This window comes from Electrona antarctica, assembly GCF_951216825.1.
Source record: "Electrona antarctica genome assembly, chromosome: 22".
NCBI lineage: Eukaryota > Metazoa > Chordata > Actinopteri > Myctophiformes > Myctophidae > Electrona > Electrona antarctica.
The window spans coordinates 1,332,537-1,344,997 of NC_136805.1; the positions used below are offsets into that span (position 1 = coordinate 1,332,537).

At 42.4% G+C, this 12,461-nt stretch overlaps 1 protein-coding gene across 1 annotated transcript in view; it reads left to right on the plus strand.

Moving 5' to 3' along the window:
- Window positions 1–12,461, plus strand: part of LOC306915996 (uncharacterized protein) — a gene marked incomplete at both ends in the record, with an annotated part of 41,910 nt that overhangs the window by 28,662 nt on the left and 787 nt on the right. Inside the window, 6 exons of the mRNA XM_079493704.1 lie at window positions 4,007–4,234; window positions 5,012–5,098; window positions 6,406–6,489; window positions 7,380–7,463; window positions 10,165–10,329; window positions 12,295–12,415. Coding sequence (XP_079349830.1) covers window positions 4,007–4,234; window positions 5,012–5,098; window positions 6,406–6,489; window positions 7,380–7,463; window positions 10,165–10,329; window positions 12,295–12,415 — 769 coding nt within the window. The remainder of the gene's footprint in view (window positions 1–4,006; window positions 4,235–5,011; window positions 5,099–6,405; window positions 6,490–7,379; window positions 7,464–10,164; window positions 10,330–12,294; window positions 12,416–12,461) is intronic.

Sequence of the window (12,461 nt, forward strand, 5' to 3'; positions counted from 1 at the left end):
ATCCATTGAGGAGTTTCTTAAAGTCAAAGCAGGAGTCAGCATAAATATAAAAGAACAATCACTGTCAGAGTCAAAGCATATAATATAGAAAACATGATTATTAAAACACACCAGAGAATTCACACTGGAGAGAAACCCCATGGATGTGATGAGTGTGGACAACACTTCTCCCAAATTGCAAATCTTAAAAGCCACCAGAAAATTCACACTGGAGAGAAACACTATGGTTGTGATCAGTGTGGACAACACTTCTCTCACATGGTAAGCCTTAAAACACACCAGATAATTCATACTGGTGAGAAACCCTATGGATGTGATCAGTGTGGACAACATTTCTCTCAAATGAACACCCTTAAAAGCCACCAGAGAATTCACACTGGAGAGAAACCCTATGGATGTGATCAGTGTGGACAACACTTCTCTCGAATGGACAGCCTTAAAAGCCACCAGAGAATTCACACTGGAGAGAAACCATATGGATGTGATCAGTGTGGAAACACTTCTCTACAATGGGAAACCTTAAAAGCCACCAGAAAATTCACACTGGAGAGAAACCCTATGGTTGTGATCAGTGTGGACAACACTTCTCTCGAATGGACAGCCTTAAAAGCCACCAGAAAATTCACACAAGAGAGAAACCCTATGGATGTGATCAGTGTGGACAACACTTCTCTACAATGGGAAACCTTAAAACACACCAGAGAATTCATACTGGTGAGAAACCCTATGGATGTGATCAGTGTGGACAACATTTCTCTGAAATGTCCAGCCTTAAAAGCCACCAGAGAATTCACACGGGAGAGAAGCCCTATGGATGTGATGAGTGTGGACAACACTTCTCTCAAATTGCAAATCTTAAAAGCCACCAGAAAATTCATACTGGTGAGAAACCCTATGGATGTGATCAGTGTGGACAACGCTTCTCTACAATGGGAAACCTTAAAACACACCAGAGAATTCATACTGGTGAGAAACCCTATGGATGTGATCAGTGTGGACAACACTTCTCTACAATGGGACACCTTAAAACACACCAGATAATTCATACTGGAGAGAAACCCTATGGATGTGATCAGTGTGGACAACATTTCTCTCGAATGGACAGCCTTAAAAGCCACCAGAGAATTCACACTGGAGAGAAACCCTATGGATGTGATCAGTGTGGTAAACGCTTCTCTCGAATGGACAGTCTTAAAACACACCAGATAATTCACACTGGAGAGAAACCATATGGATGTGATGATTGTGGACAACAAGCAAAACCTTAAAAGCCACCAGATAATTCACACTGGAGAGAAACCCAAATGATTGTGATGTGTGTGGAAAAGCCTTTGGTATATATTTTTGAGTGGTGTAAACCACTCCTACGACTGGCTTTGTTAGTTTACGTGTCTGTCTGTTGCACGGTTGCTATGGTCACCCAGTTCACACGGGTGTGATTTCATTAGGTCAGACATTACGTCAAACCACAGCTGATCAGTCTATATAAGACCTTACACCACTCAGTTCACACTGGTGTGATTTTTTTGTGACATACAGCTGTATGTATAGATCTATTTTGTTTAACTTGTTAATGGATTTTCTTATTGGACATTTTTCAAGACATTTTAAATTAGACACTGTGACAGGGAAGAAATTAGCACATAATCACATTTTGTACATACATGTGTTGTAAGTATGGATGAAATAAAATGTGTTACAAAATACATATTGTGTACGTTCTTATACAGTATGTCTACAGCCATTGGTCAAATATATGAAAGGGGTATTTCACAGTTTGGGGCCATTTTAACAGAAGTCCATATACAAGCTTCCCATTGTATTTTCAAACACCATTTTAACCATGTTAGATGAATTGAACATATCCCGACGAAGACCCGAAGGGGTCAAAACGTTGTATCCTTTTCTCCATGAAATAAAAATGTGGAGCTCAAGGCCGGTGTGCGAACTACATCTCCTTTCATCAGATAAATAGTGAACAAACCCCACATTTTGTGTACCCAGATTCATCAGTGGCTTAAAACAGTGTGTACCCATCTCACTATCTCTTTGGTAAACAGAAATACATGTATGCTACATGTGGGCCACAAATTCCATCCTAAAAGGAGAGAGAACCCTGCAAAGATTTATCAGCTTATGTTTTAGTTCAATGTATTTTCATTCAATCCCTTCCAGTTTCACTATGAGTTATATGACTGGATATGGAGACAGTAACCTCTGTTACTGAACAAACAATATAGCAGTGATACTAGAGCGATTTTAACAAAAAAATATCCCTTGCATTTCACAAAGGTTTCTGTAATTCTGTTGAAACTCATCAGAGTCAAAGAGGTGTAAAATGGCCTCAGTTCATCCATAATGTGATCATTAACAGGTGATCTGCCCAATGCCAGACAACCAGTGACCATTAACACGTTTAATCTCTGCATTTGAATGCATTGTGTACAGTGAATGAAGCATCAGCCATCATCATTAAGCCTGTTTACATTTTAACCTGGGGAAAGAATGTGTGCTTTGTTCATTATTTAGCATTTGAAAAAAACATTGAATAAAAGTGCAGTCATCATCACAACCCTATTGAAACTAATTCCACACACCTGAGTATTCCTCCTCATTCCCTCAGAGCAACACAACCTGAACAATTACTTAAAGACTTCAAGTTGTCCAGGTTTCCCAGGTTTACACAATACAGTTGTTGCTGTTATGGTGTCTCTGTTGTTAATAACAATGTAATGATGGATATAGGATATCATTATACGGATAATGACTTATCCTACACATTACACAATGGGATTTCACTGTAAATATAGATAAGCGATTAAATGAGAACAATAGAGCACAATTTGCTATGAGACTTTGAGGATTTGACAATATAGCCTACTAATTTGTTGTCAGGCATTGACCAGTCCTGTACAGAATCCACACCACTGTCTTCTAAACTCGAAACTAATTGAACTTACATTGCAACTTAATAAAATAAAATATAAAAGGTACAGGGTGTGCAATAGTATACTTGTTTGTACTTGTGTACTATTTATGAAGTCTGTTTGCAATACTTTAGGGGGTGGGTGGCAGTTTGTGGTTTGAAAACAATAGTTTTGGAAAACAGTTTTTCTTGTTGTTTCTTCACCAGAGCTGGTTCTATGTTACTGAAAGAATCCTCTTAATGGCTCTGCTGCAGTAACACTTCGTATTCTACTAGACTATGTAGGGCTGTAGGCCTATTTGCTATATTTAATTCTGGACTTTTACTAGTTGAGTATTTCTACATTGCAGTAGGCCAGTTGATACCTTTACTAAAATGTGAGTACTTTTTCCACCACTGATGTGGCCTGGCTCCAGCCCTGAATCGCTACCATTAAAACAAAATATGAAATGAAAATTCAGTGGTAGAGTGTCAGGCTACCACTAAAACCTCGGTACCGAGACTGGTGGGGAGTGGGTGGAGAGGGGGCGGGACCGGTTCAGTGTTGCCATGTATGATAATCATAAGCTACTTTGGGACTTTAAATAATTGCTAGTTGCAGTTGGCAGGTTTTGGGGTCTTGTTTTTAAAAGTGTAGTTGCTTAAGCCTATTTAAAACAATGGTTCTCAAATTTTAATAAAAAATGTTTTGTGCCAGCCAGAGAGCCCTGTAAAAGATTTGTGTCATTGGAATGTTTAACAAAAAAATATATATATGCCTATTTTGATGGTTTGGTGTTTTTATGCGGTTAAAAATAGCCGATCTACACGGCAAGCTCACAAAACGCCTCGTGAGCTCTTAGGTCAGCTATAGTGCTCATGCATGCATGGCCTATATTAGAATGGGCTTGTTTTCATAGACCTGGCTGCTTTTTTATCTCTCACACCAAACCTGGCAACAGTGGAGTGGTTGTTTGGACGCTGTTGTGTGGGGATGAGCTGCAGTTCAGATCGAGCTTTGAACTAATCTGGAAGCCTGAAGAAAAGCATCTCCTGTGAATCTGTTCTGTCATAATGTGTTATTGTTAATGTTCCACACAGTGAAGTCAGAAAGGACAGAGACCACGTCAGCCAGTCAGTTCACTGCATCCCAGCTGCTGAAAGCCTGCCTCAAATGCGGACTGTCAACACGGAGCGAGGAGGAACTATTGAAGCTTTTCAACAGAGAGATGTCGTCCAGAAGCTTTCCAACGGAGCAGAGAGAGATGAAGCAGGGACGCAGACTGGAAGCCATGTTGAATCCCGTCCTCAAATTACACAGAGTAACAGGTACTGTTGGCTTGTTTTCATGGCTTTTGATTGATCGGTTGAATACTTTATTAACAGGTTGCAGGCAGAGGCGTATTTACGTTTTAAGAATACCTTTATTACAAAAGTAGATCATTTCTAGAGAAAAGGGGGAATTAAATAATTCTGATGAATTGAAAATAGTGGACCCGACCCTGTTGTAAACAAGTGTAATGCTTTGCTTGCTAATACATAGCTGTGTGTACATTCACACATAGAGGTCAGTATGATTGTGTGTTGGCCATTATGTCTGATTTGACTGTCCTTATATGGCAATTACTATGGTGTGTGTGTGTGTGTGTGTGTGTGTGTGTGTGTGTGTGTGTGTGTGTGTGTGTGTGTGTGTGTGTGTGTGTGTGTGTGTGTGTGTGTGTGTGTGTGTGTGTGTGTGTGTTCAAAGGGTTAGGGTTAGTTCAAATGCAGCTGTTAGGGATAACCTCTGACCTAGGGGAAATTGACATGGGTGTGTGTGTGTGTGTGTGTGTGCGCTCGTGTGTTGTGTACGTGTGTGCGTGCGTGCGTGTGGTATGCCAGTATATCTTACAAAAGCCTACTGGCTTGTTTATATTTCACATGCTTATTGCTTTTCCGTGTGCCAGGACTTATCAGTCTCTAAAGCAATGTAGAAAATGATCTGTCAGGAAGGCGTGCATTCAGCTCAACAGGACGAGGGAGAGAAGAGAAGAACAGGGAGGAAAAATAAACTACATTTGGAAGAATATTTGTGTGAAAAGTGCAAACGTCTCATTATTGTTTCAGAGGAGGAACCGAGAGAGATGGACCAGGAACGCAGACTGCTGGAGGAAGCCATGTTGAATCCTGTCGTAAAGTTACACAGAATAACAGGTATTGTTGGGTTGTTTTCATGGTTTTTGATTGATTGATTGATTGATTGAATACTTTATTAACAGGTTGCAGGCAGATGCATATTTATGTTTTTTTTTTTTTTTTTAGAAATACATTTATTACAAAAGTGGATAATTTGTAGGGAAAAGTGGAATGGAATTCTGACGAATTGAAAATGGTGGACCCTGTTGTAAAGAAGTGTAATGCTTTATCAGTGTGTCGTCTTTGTATTGAGTTGTGCTTTCATGTGAAATGTAGGCCTACCCATTCTGCAAACTGTTAATACATACTTCAATCATTCAATCAATCAATCAGTCAATGGAAGAGGGTGGTAGTACTGAATTGGGGAGCGGTCTGTCTTTATACGGGACAATCCATAGTTGTGTATGTACATGCACACATAGAGGTCAGTATGATTGTGTGTTGTGTTGGCATAGCTGGTCAGCTAGAACATGCTACTGACCAATAGTAGGTCTGAGTTCAGTGAGTTGACTGTCCTTATATGGTCATCTTTATGGGGGAGAGAGAGAGAGAGAGAGAGAGAGAGAGAGATTTAATTGTATACGTTAATTGTATGTTTTTTGAGGGGCGCTAGCCCCTCCTATCTCCTATGCTCAGCGGACACAAACATTGAATTTAAAAGTGAGGGCAGAAAAGTGAGGACACAAATTGTTATTGGCTGGAATTACATGTGATTATTTGTGATGTATGATAAGAGCTCACTTCACATGGGTGTGATTCTTTTTCTTTTAAGGATTTTTCAAGGATAACACAATAAAGCATACAGTGGGTTTCCATTGGTCCTTTGGTACAGTGGTGTGTCTGAGTATACTTACTGTACATTATTGACCAGTGACACAGACTGCTGGAAGCCATGTTGAATCCCGTCCTAAAGTTACACAGAATAGCTATTCTGTGGTTTTCATGTTTCTTTGATTGATTTATTAACAGTTATTGCAGGAAAAATCACACCCGTGTGAACTGAGTAGTGCAAGGTCTTATATAGCCTGATCAACTGTGGTCTGACGTAATGTCAGTGACCATAGCAACCATGCTGTTATTTTTTGGTACAAACACGGGTACACAGGTACAAAGCCAGTTGTTGGAGTGGTTTGCACCACTCAAAAAGCACATGAAAATACTGTAAGAGGATGGATATAAACACAAGAAAGCCTATTGTCTTGTTTACATTTCACATGTTTATTGCTTTTCCGTGTGATCTCTCACAAAGGCATGCATTCAGCTTGCAAACTCAATTTGGAAGAATATTTGTGTGAAAAGTGCAAAACGTCTCATTATTGTTTCAGAGGAGGAACAGAGAGAGATGGACCAGGAACGCAGACTGCTGGAGGAAGCCATGTTGAATCCTGTCGTAAAGTTACACAGAATAGGTATGTGCTGCTTCATTGATCCATTGATTGATTGATTTCCAGTTTCCCCAAAGAGCCCCTGAGAGCCAAGGGCCCTTCACTGGCCCAATGGCTAATTTGGCCCTGCAAACACATCCCTGCTTCTTGTGACTCATATATTATCTTTCTAAATGCACGAGGGGAACGTCATTTTTTTACGACGTTCCCCTCAACGTTCCCCTCGTGCATTTAGAAAGATAATATATGAGTCACAAGAAGCAGGGATGTGTTTGCAGGAAGAAGAAAAAGCACGTTAGTATGCCTGGTTTCCATCACCATTTCCTCACTTACAGCTCATTCACTCTTATTAAAGGCTGCACAATATCAGCCACCAGTAGCAGACTTACCTGTATGTTTTCAATGAGTCTACAAATGTTTTCTATATCTGAACAAAATGTAGTAGTAGCAGAGAAGAGTAGCCAAAAAAAAAAGAAAAGAGAATCTGAGTACCTCTTCCACTGCTCCCCCACCACCAGTGGCGTGCACAGATAGACACCAGGGGGTGCTACAGCACCCCCTAGTTTTTTTCTTATTTTGTACAGTTACACTGTACAGTATGTGGACCATGGTAACATTGATCAATTCTTGATAAAAAAGCTTCTAATATATTATTTAGGCCCCACAATCTATAAATCTCACACTATTAAGGCAACCGGCCGGTTCCACGCGCTGCACAAAGTGCCCTTTTTTCCACTTGCCCCTCTAAATGTCTGTGCACGCCACTGCCCACCACCTGTTTGTTGTCACTCAAAGCTTCAGCAGCATTCAGCTCAACAGGACGGGAGAGAGAAGAGAAGAACAGGGAGAAGAAAAAAAAAACTACATTTGTAAGAATATGTGTGAAAAGTGCAAACGTCTCATTATTGTTTCAGAGGAGGAACAGAGAGAGATGGACCAGGAACGCAGACTGCTGGAGGAAGCCATGTTGAATCCTGTCGTAAAGTTACACAGAATAGGTTCGTGGTGCTTCATTGATCCATTGATTGATTGATTGATTGATTTAAAGGGCCAATCAGGCATTCTCATCATATAGGGGCCTTTTATAGAAATTGCTCTCAGGAACAGCTCAAATGATTAGGTTATACCAAGGGGGCAGGCAGGCTTTCCAACGTTGAAGCTCTCCTCCCTAGTGGTAGGAGGAGGGACTACAGGCGGACCCGTGGATTCATGACCGGGAAACCCCGTGCAGCTGGGCTTTAACATTGAGCGCTCGGTTGCACTTCTGCATTTGACCACCAAAATTTGGTGGTCAAATGCGGAAGTAGACGTTCTCAGACGGTACTTCCGGCAGTCTTCCGGGTGCTTCAAAACGCCACTGAGCAACTTCCACTGACATGAATAGCTGGGAGGGCGGAGCTTCGCGCCAGTCCAGTCTCTATTATATATATACTCTATGGGTTATACGCATGATGTCATCAGTATCACCCTACATTGTATAATTCCTCCCCCTCTTCATGATGTCATCAGTATCACCCTACATTGTATAATTCCTCCCCCTCTTCATGATGTCATCAGTATCACCCTACATTGTATAATTCCTCCCCCTCTTCATGATGTCATCAGTATCACCCTACATTGTATAATTCCTCCCCCTCTTCAGTCTTCATGATGTCATCAGTATCACCCTACATTGTATAATTCCTCCCCCTCTTCAGTCTTCATGATGTCATCAGTATCGCCCTACATTGTATAATTCCTCCCCCTCTTCATGATGTCATCAGTATCACCCTACATTGTATAATTCCTCCCCCTCTTCAGTCTTCATGATGTCATCAGTATCACCCTACATTGTATAATTCCTCCCCCTCTTCAGTCTTCATGATGTCATCAGTATCACCCTACATTGTATAATTCCTCCCCCTCTTCACTCTTCATGATGTCATCAGTATCACCCTACATTGTATAATTCCTCCCCCTCTTCAGTCTTCATGATGTCATCAGTATCACCCTACATTGTATAATTCCTCCCCCTCTTCATGATGTCATCAGTATCACCCTACATTGTATAATTCCTCCCCCTCTTCAGTCTTCATGATGTCATCAGTATCACCCTACATTGTATAATTCCTCCCCCTCTTCAGTCTTCAGTTCCAAAGTTGCATTTCCTCTGTAAACTCTGTTTACAATGTCCGCCATTGTTGATTTTCCAAGCTGGCATGGAATGGAAACAAGCCTGGGTTTATCTAGCATAGCATCAGTATTATGACGACTCAAGGATCACATAATTTGCATATCAGCGCCCCCACCACCTCAGGACATAGTGGTACTGCAGCTAAAACTGCTTCAGAAGCCAGAAAGAAATGACATGAACTGGCTATATCAGAGTGGTGATTTAGGCTCAAACAAAGCATTTGAGGGAAATAAACAATATGATATTAAATATTACAAACAGTTTTAAAATGCATGTTGTAGTTCCTTTAATTCTTTGTTTCATTCAGTTTGCATGGACAAGCACCAGTGGTGATTTATTTTTCGGTGATGGTACAGCATTTTAATGACGTCACGTGCACGCACATGCCCATGCACACGCTCCAACAACACAGAACAGCTGATAGCCTAGTACAGGGGTGGGCAACTGGCGGCCCGGGGGCCACATGCGGCCCCCACCTTCACTTAATTTTTGCGACGACCGTAATATATGGCCCTAGGGAGTGAGTGTTGAAATATAGTGGCCCTCTCCATTGTCAAAGTTGCCCACCGCTGGCCTAGTATTGTGTGTGTTTCAAACACACACAATTAGAATAATCAGACAACTTCTTTACTGCGCGGAATCGCGGATTCCTGTGGGGACTAATTGAAATTAGCGTGATACATGGGCGGAGTTTATGGGCCCTGGTAGACGGGGGTGGAATAAAAAAAAAAAAAAAAAAGGTCAAGATAAAACTAATTGTGGGAAATAAATCTGAATTCTATTATGTTTTGTTTTACAATAAATTAATTTTAGAGTAGTCATTATTATATTTTCGTAATGACCTGCGAGTCATTCAGTCAGTCAGAGATGCAGGTACCAACCCACCTCTGACCTCTTCCGTCTTCCTACCTGTGTAGTCAACTTGGCAAAAATTAAGGCAGTTTACAACAAACCCGCCCCGCCCCCTCGGGGCCATCAGTGGAGGTGGATCATGATCTTGGGGGAAAATCCGGTTGTCCAAAGCAGCCCATTTCACAGGAATTCCCCACAAAAACGTTTCTTTTCCACCTTTTTTTAAAAGAAGCATGCATGGATGGAATATTCAGTTTCAAAGGATGCAGTCTTTTGTTTTGCATGCCGACACTTCCAGAATGACAGCAAGTCAGTTAAAAAACATGAAACTCCCGTAGTGCTGGAAGTGTGTGTGTGTGTGTGTGTGTGTGTGTGTGTGTGTGTGTGTGTGTGTGTGTGTGTGTGTGTGTGTGTGTGTGTGTGTGTGTGTGTGTGTGTGTGTGTGTGTGCGCGCGCGCGCTGTGGGCCTACTACCTAAATAACTCATTTTTAGGCGTTAGGGCATTGTAAAAAACACGAAAATAATGAAATTAAGGTAAAAAGAAATCACGCATGCACGCATCAAACAATACCCATGGCGTGAGATGAATGTTATTAATAGGTAATAAAACAACCTGCATGTTATTTTAAAATATAATAAAATAATAATTCAATATTTTGTCTCCCCAAATTAGCCATCCCAGATGGGTTTCCTGACCTACCTGTGAAGAAACATACCTACTGTGACCAGGGTGGGGAAAACGTCTTCACAAGCAAGAGACTCAAAAAACACCAGAGAGCTCACACAGGAGAGAAGCCCTATCACTGTGACCAGTGTGGGAAAGGTTTCAGCCGGAGGGGTAGTCTCAAACAACACCTGAGAATTCACACAGGAGAGAAGCCCTATAGCTGTGACCAGTGTGGGAGAGGGTTCAACCAGAGCAGTCATCTCAACGTGCACCAGAGAATTCATTCAGGAGAGAAAGCGTACCACTGTGACGAGTGTGGGAAAGGTTTCAGCCATAGCAGTAGTCTCAAACAACACCTGAGAATTCACACAGGAGAGAAACCCTACCACTGTGACCAGTGTGGGAGAGGGTTCAGCGATGGGGGTAAACTCAAACTGCACCTGATAATTCACACAGGAGAGAAGCCCTACCACTGTGACCAGTGTGGGAGAGGATTCGGCTTGAACAGCAGTCTTGTAAGTCACCAGAGAATTCATACGGGAGAGAAGCCCTATCACTGTCACCAGTGTGGGACAAGGTTCAGTGAGAGAGTGACTCTCAGACAACACCAGAGAATTCATACAGGAGAGAAACCCTACCACTGTGACCAGTGTGGGAGAGGGTTCAGCCAGAGCAGTCATCTCAAACAACACCAGAGAATTCATACAGGAGAGAAGCCCTACCACTGTGTCCAGTGTGGGAAAAGGTTCAGAGTGAGCAACCATCTCAAAGCTCACCAGATAATTCATACAGGAGAGAAGCCCTACCCCTGTGACCAGTGTGGGAAAATGTTCAGTGACAGAAGCTATCTCAAACGCCACCAGATAATTCATACAGGAGAGAAGCCCTACCACTGTGACCAGTGTGGGAAAGGGTTTGGCTTTAACAGCAGTCTCAAAAGTCACAAGAGAATTCATACAGGAGAGAAGCCCTACCACTGTGACCAGTGTGGGACGACGTTCCGCACCAACAGTATTCTCAGAAAACACCAGCGAATTCACACAGGAGAGAAGCCCTACCACTGTGACCAGTGTGGGGTAAAGTTCAGCCAGAGCTGGACTCTTAAACAACACCTGAAAATCCATACAGGAGAGAAACCATACCGTTGTGATCAGTGTGGGAGAGGATTCAGCCAGAAGGGTAACCTCAAACTGCACCAGATAATTCATGCAGGAGAGAAGCCCTACCACTGTGTCCAGTGTGAGAAAATGTTCAGCGACAGAAGCAAGCTCAAACATCACCAGAGAATCCATACAGGAGAGAAACCATATCATTGTGATCAGTGTGGGAAAACCTTCGGCAGAAAAGAATATCTTACAGTTCACCAGAGAATTCATACAGGAGAGAAACCCTACCACTGTGACCAGTGTGGGAGAGGGTTCCGTGAGAGTGGTAATCTCCAAAAACACAAGAGAATTCACACATTAGAGAAGCCCTACCAATGTGACCAGTGTGGGAAAGGGTTCACCCAGAAGGGTAATCTCAAAGTGCACCAGATAATTCATACAGGAGAGAAAGCATACAACTGTGACCAGTGTGGGAAAGGGTTCCGCGATAGCATCGCTCTCAAAATTCACCAGAGAGTTCATACAGGAGAGAAGCCCTACCACTGTGACCACTGTGGTAAAAGGTTCTGCGATCACGGCCATCTCAAACGTCACCAGATAATCCATACAGGACAGAAGCCCTACCACTGTGACCAGTGTGGGAAAGGGTTCACCCAGAAGGGTAATCTCAAAGTGCACCAGATAATTCATACAGGAGAGAAAGCCTACCACTGTGACCAGTGTGGGAAAGGGTTCGGTCTGAAGAGAAGTCTCATAACTCACCAGAGAATTCATACAGGAGAGAAGCCCTACCACTGTGACCAGTGTGGGAAAAGATTCAACTTTAGCAGCAATCTCATAATTCACCAGAGAATGCATACAGGAGAGAGACCCTACCACTGTGACCAGTGTGGGAAAAGGTTCCGTGACAGTGGGGATCTCAAACGTCACCAGAGAATCCATACAGGAGTGAAGCCCTGCCACTGTGACCAGTGTGGGAAAGGTTTTCGCGATAGCAGCACTCTCAAAATTCATGAGAGAATGCACACAGGAGAGAAGCCCTACCACTGTGACCAGTGTGGGAAAAGATTCAGCGTTAGCAGCAATCTCATAATTCACCAGAGAATTCATACAGGAGAGAGACCATACCACTGTGACCAGTGTGGGAAAAGGTTCTCTGATAGTCGTGATCTTAAAAAACACCAGCGAATTCATACA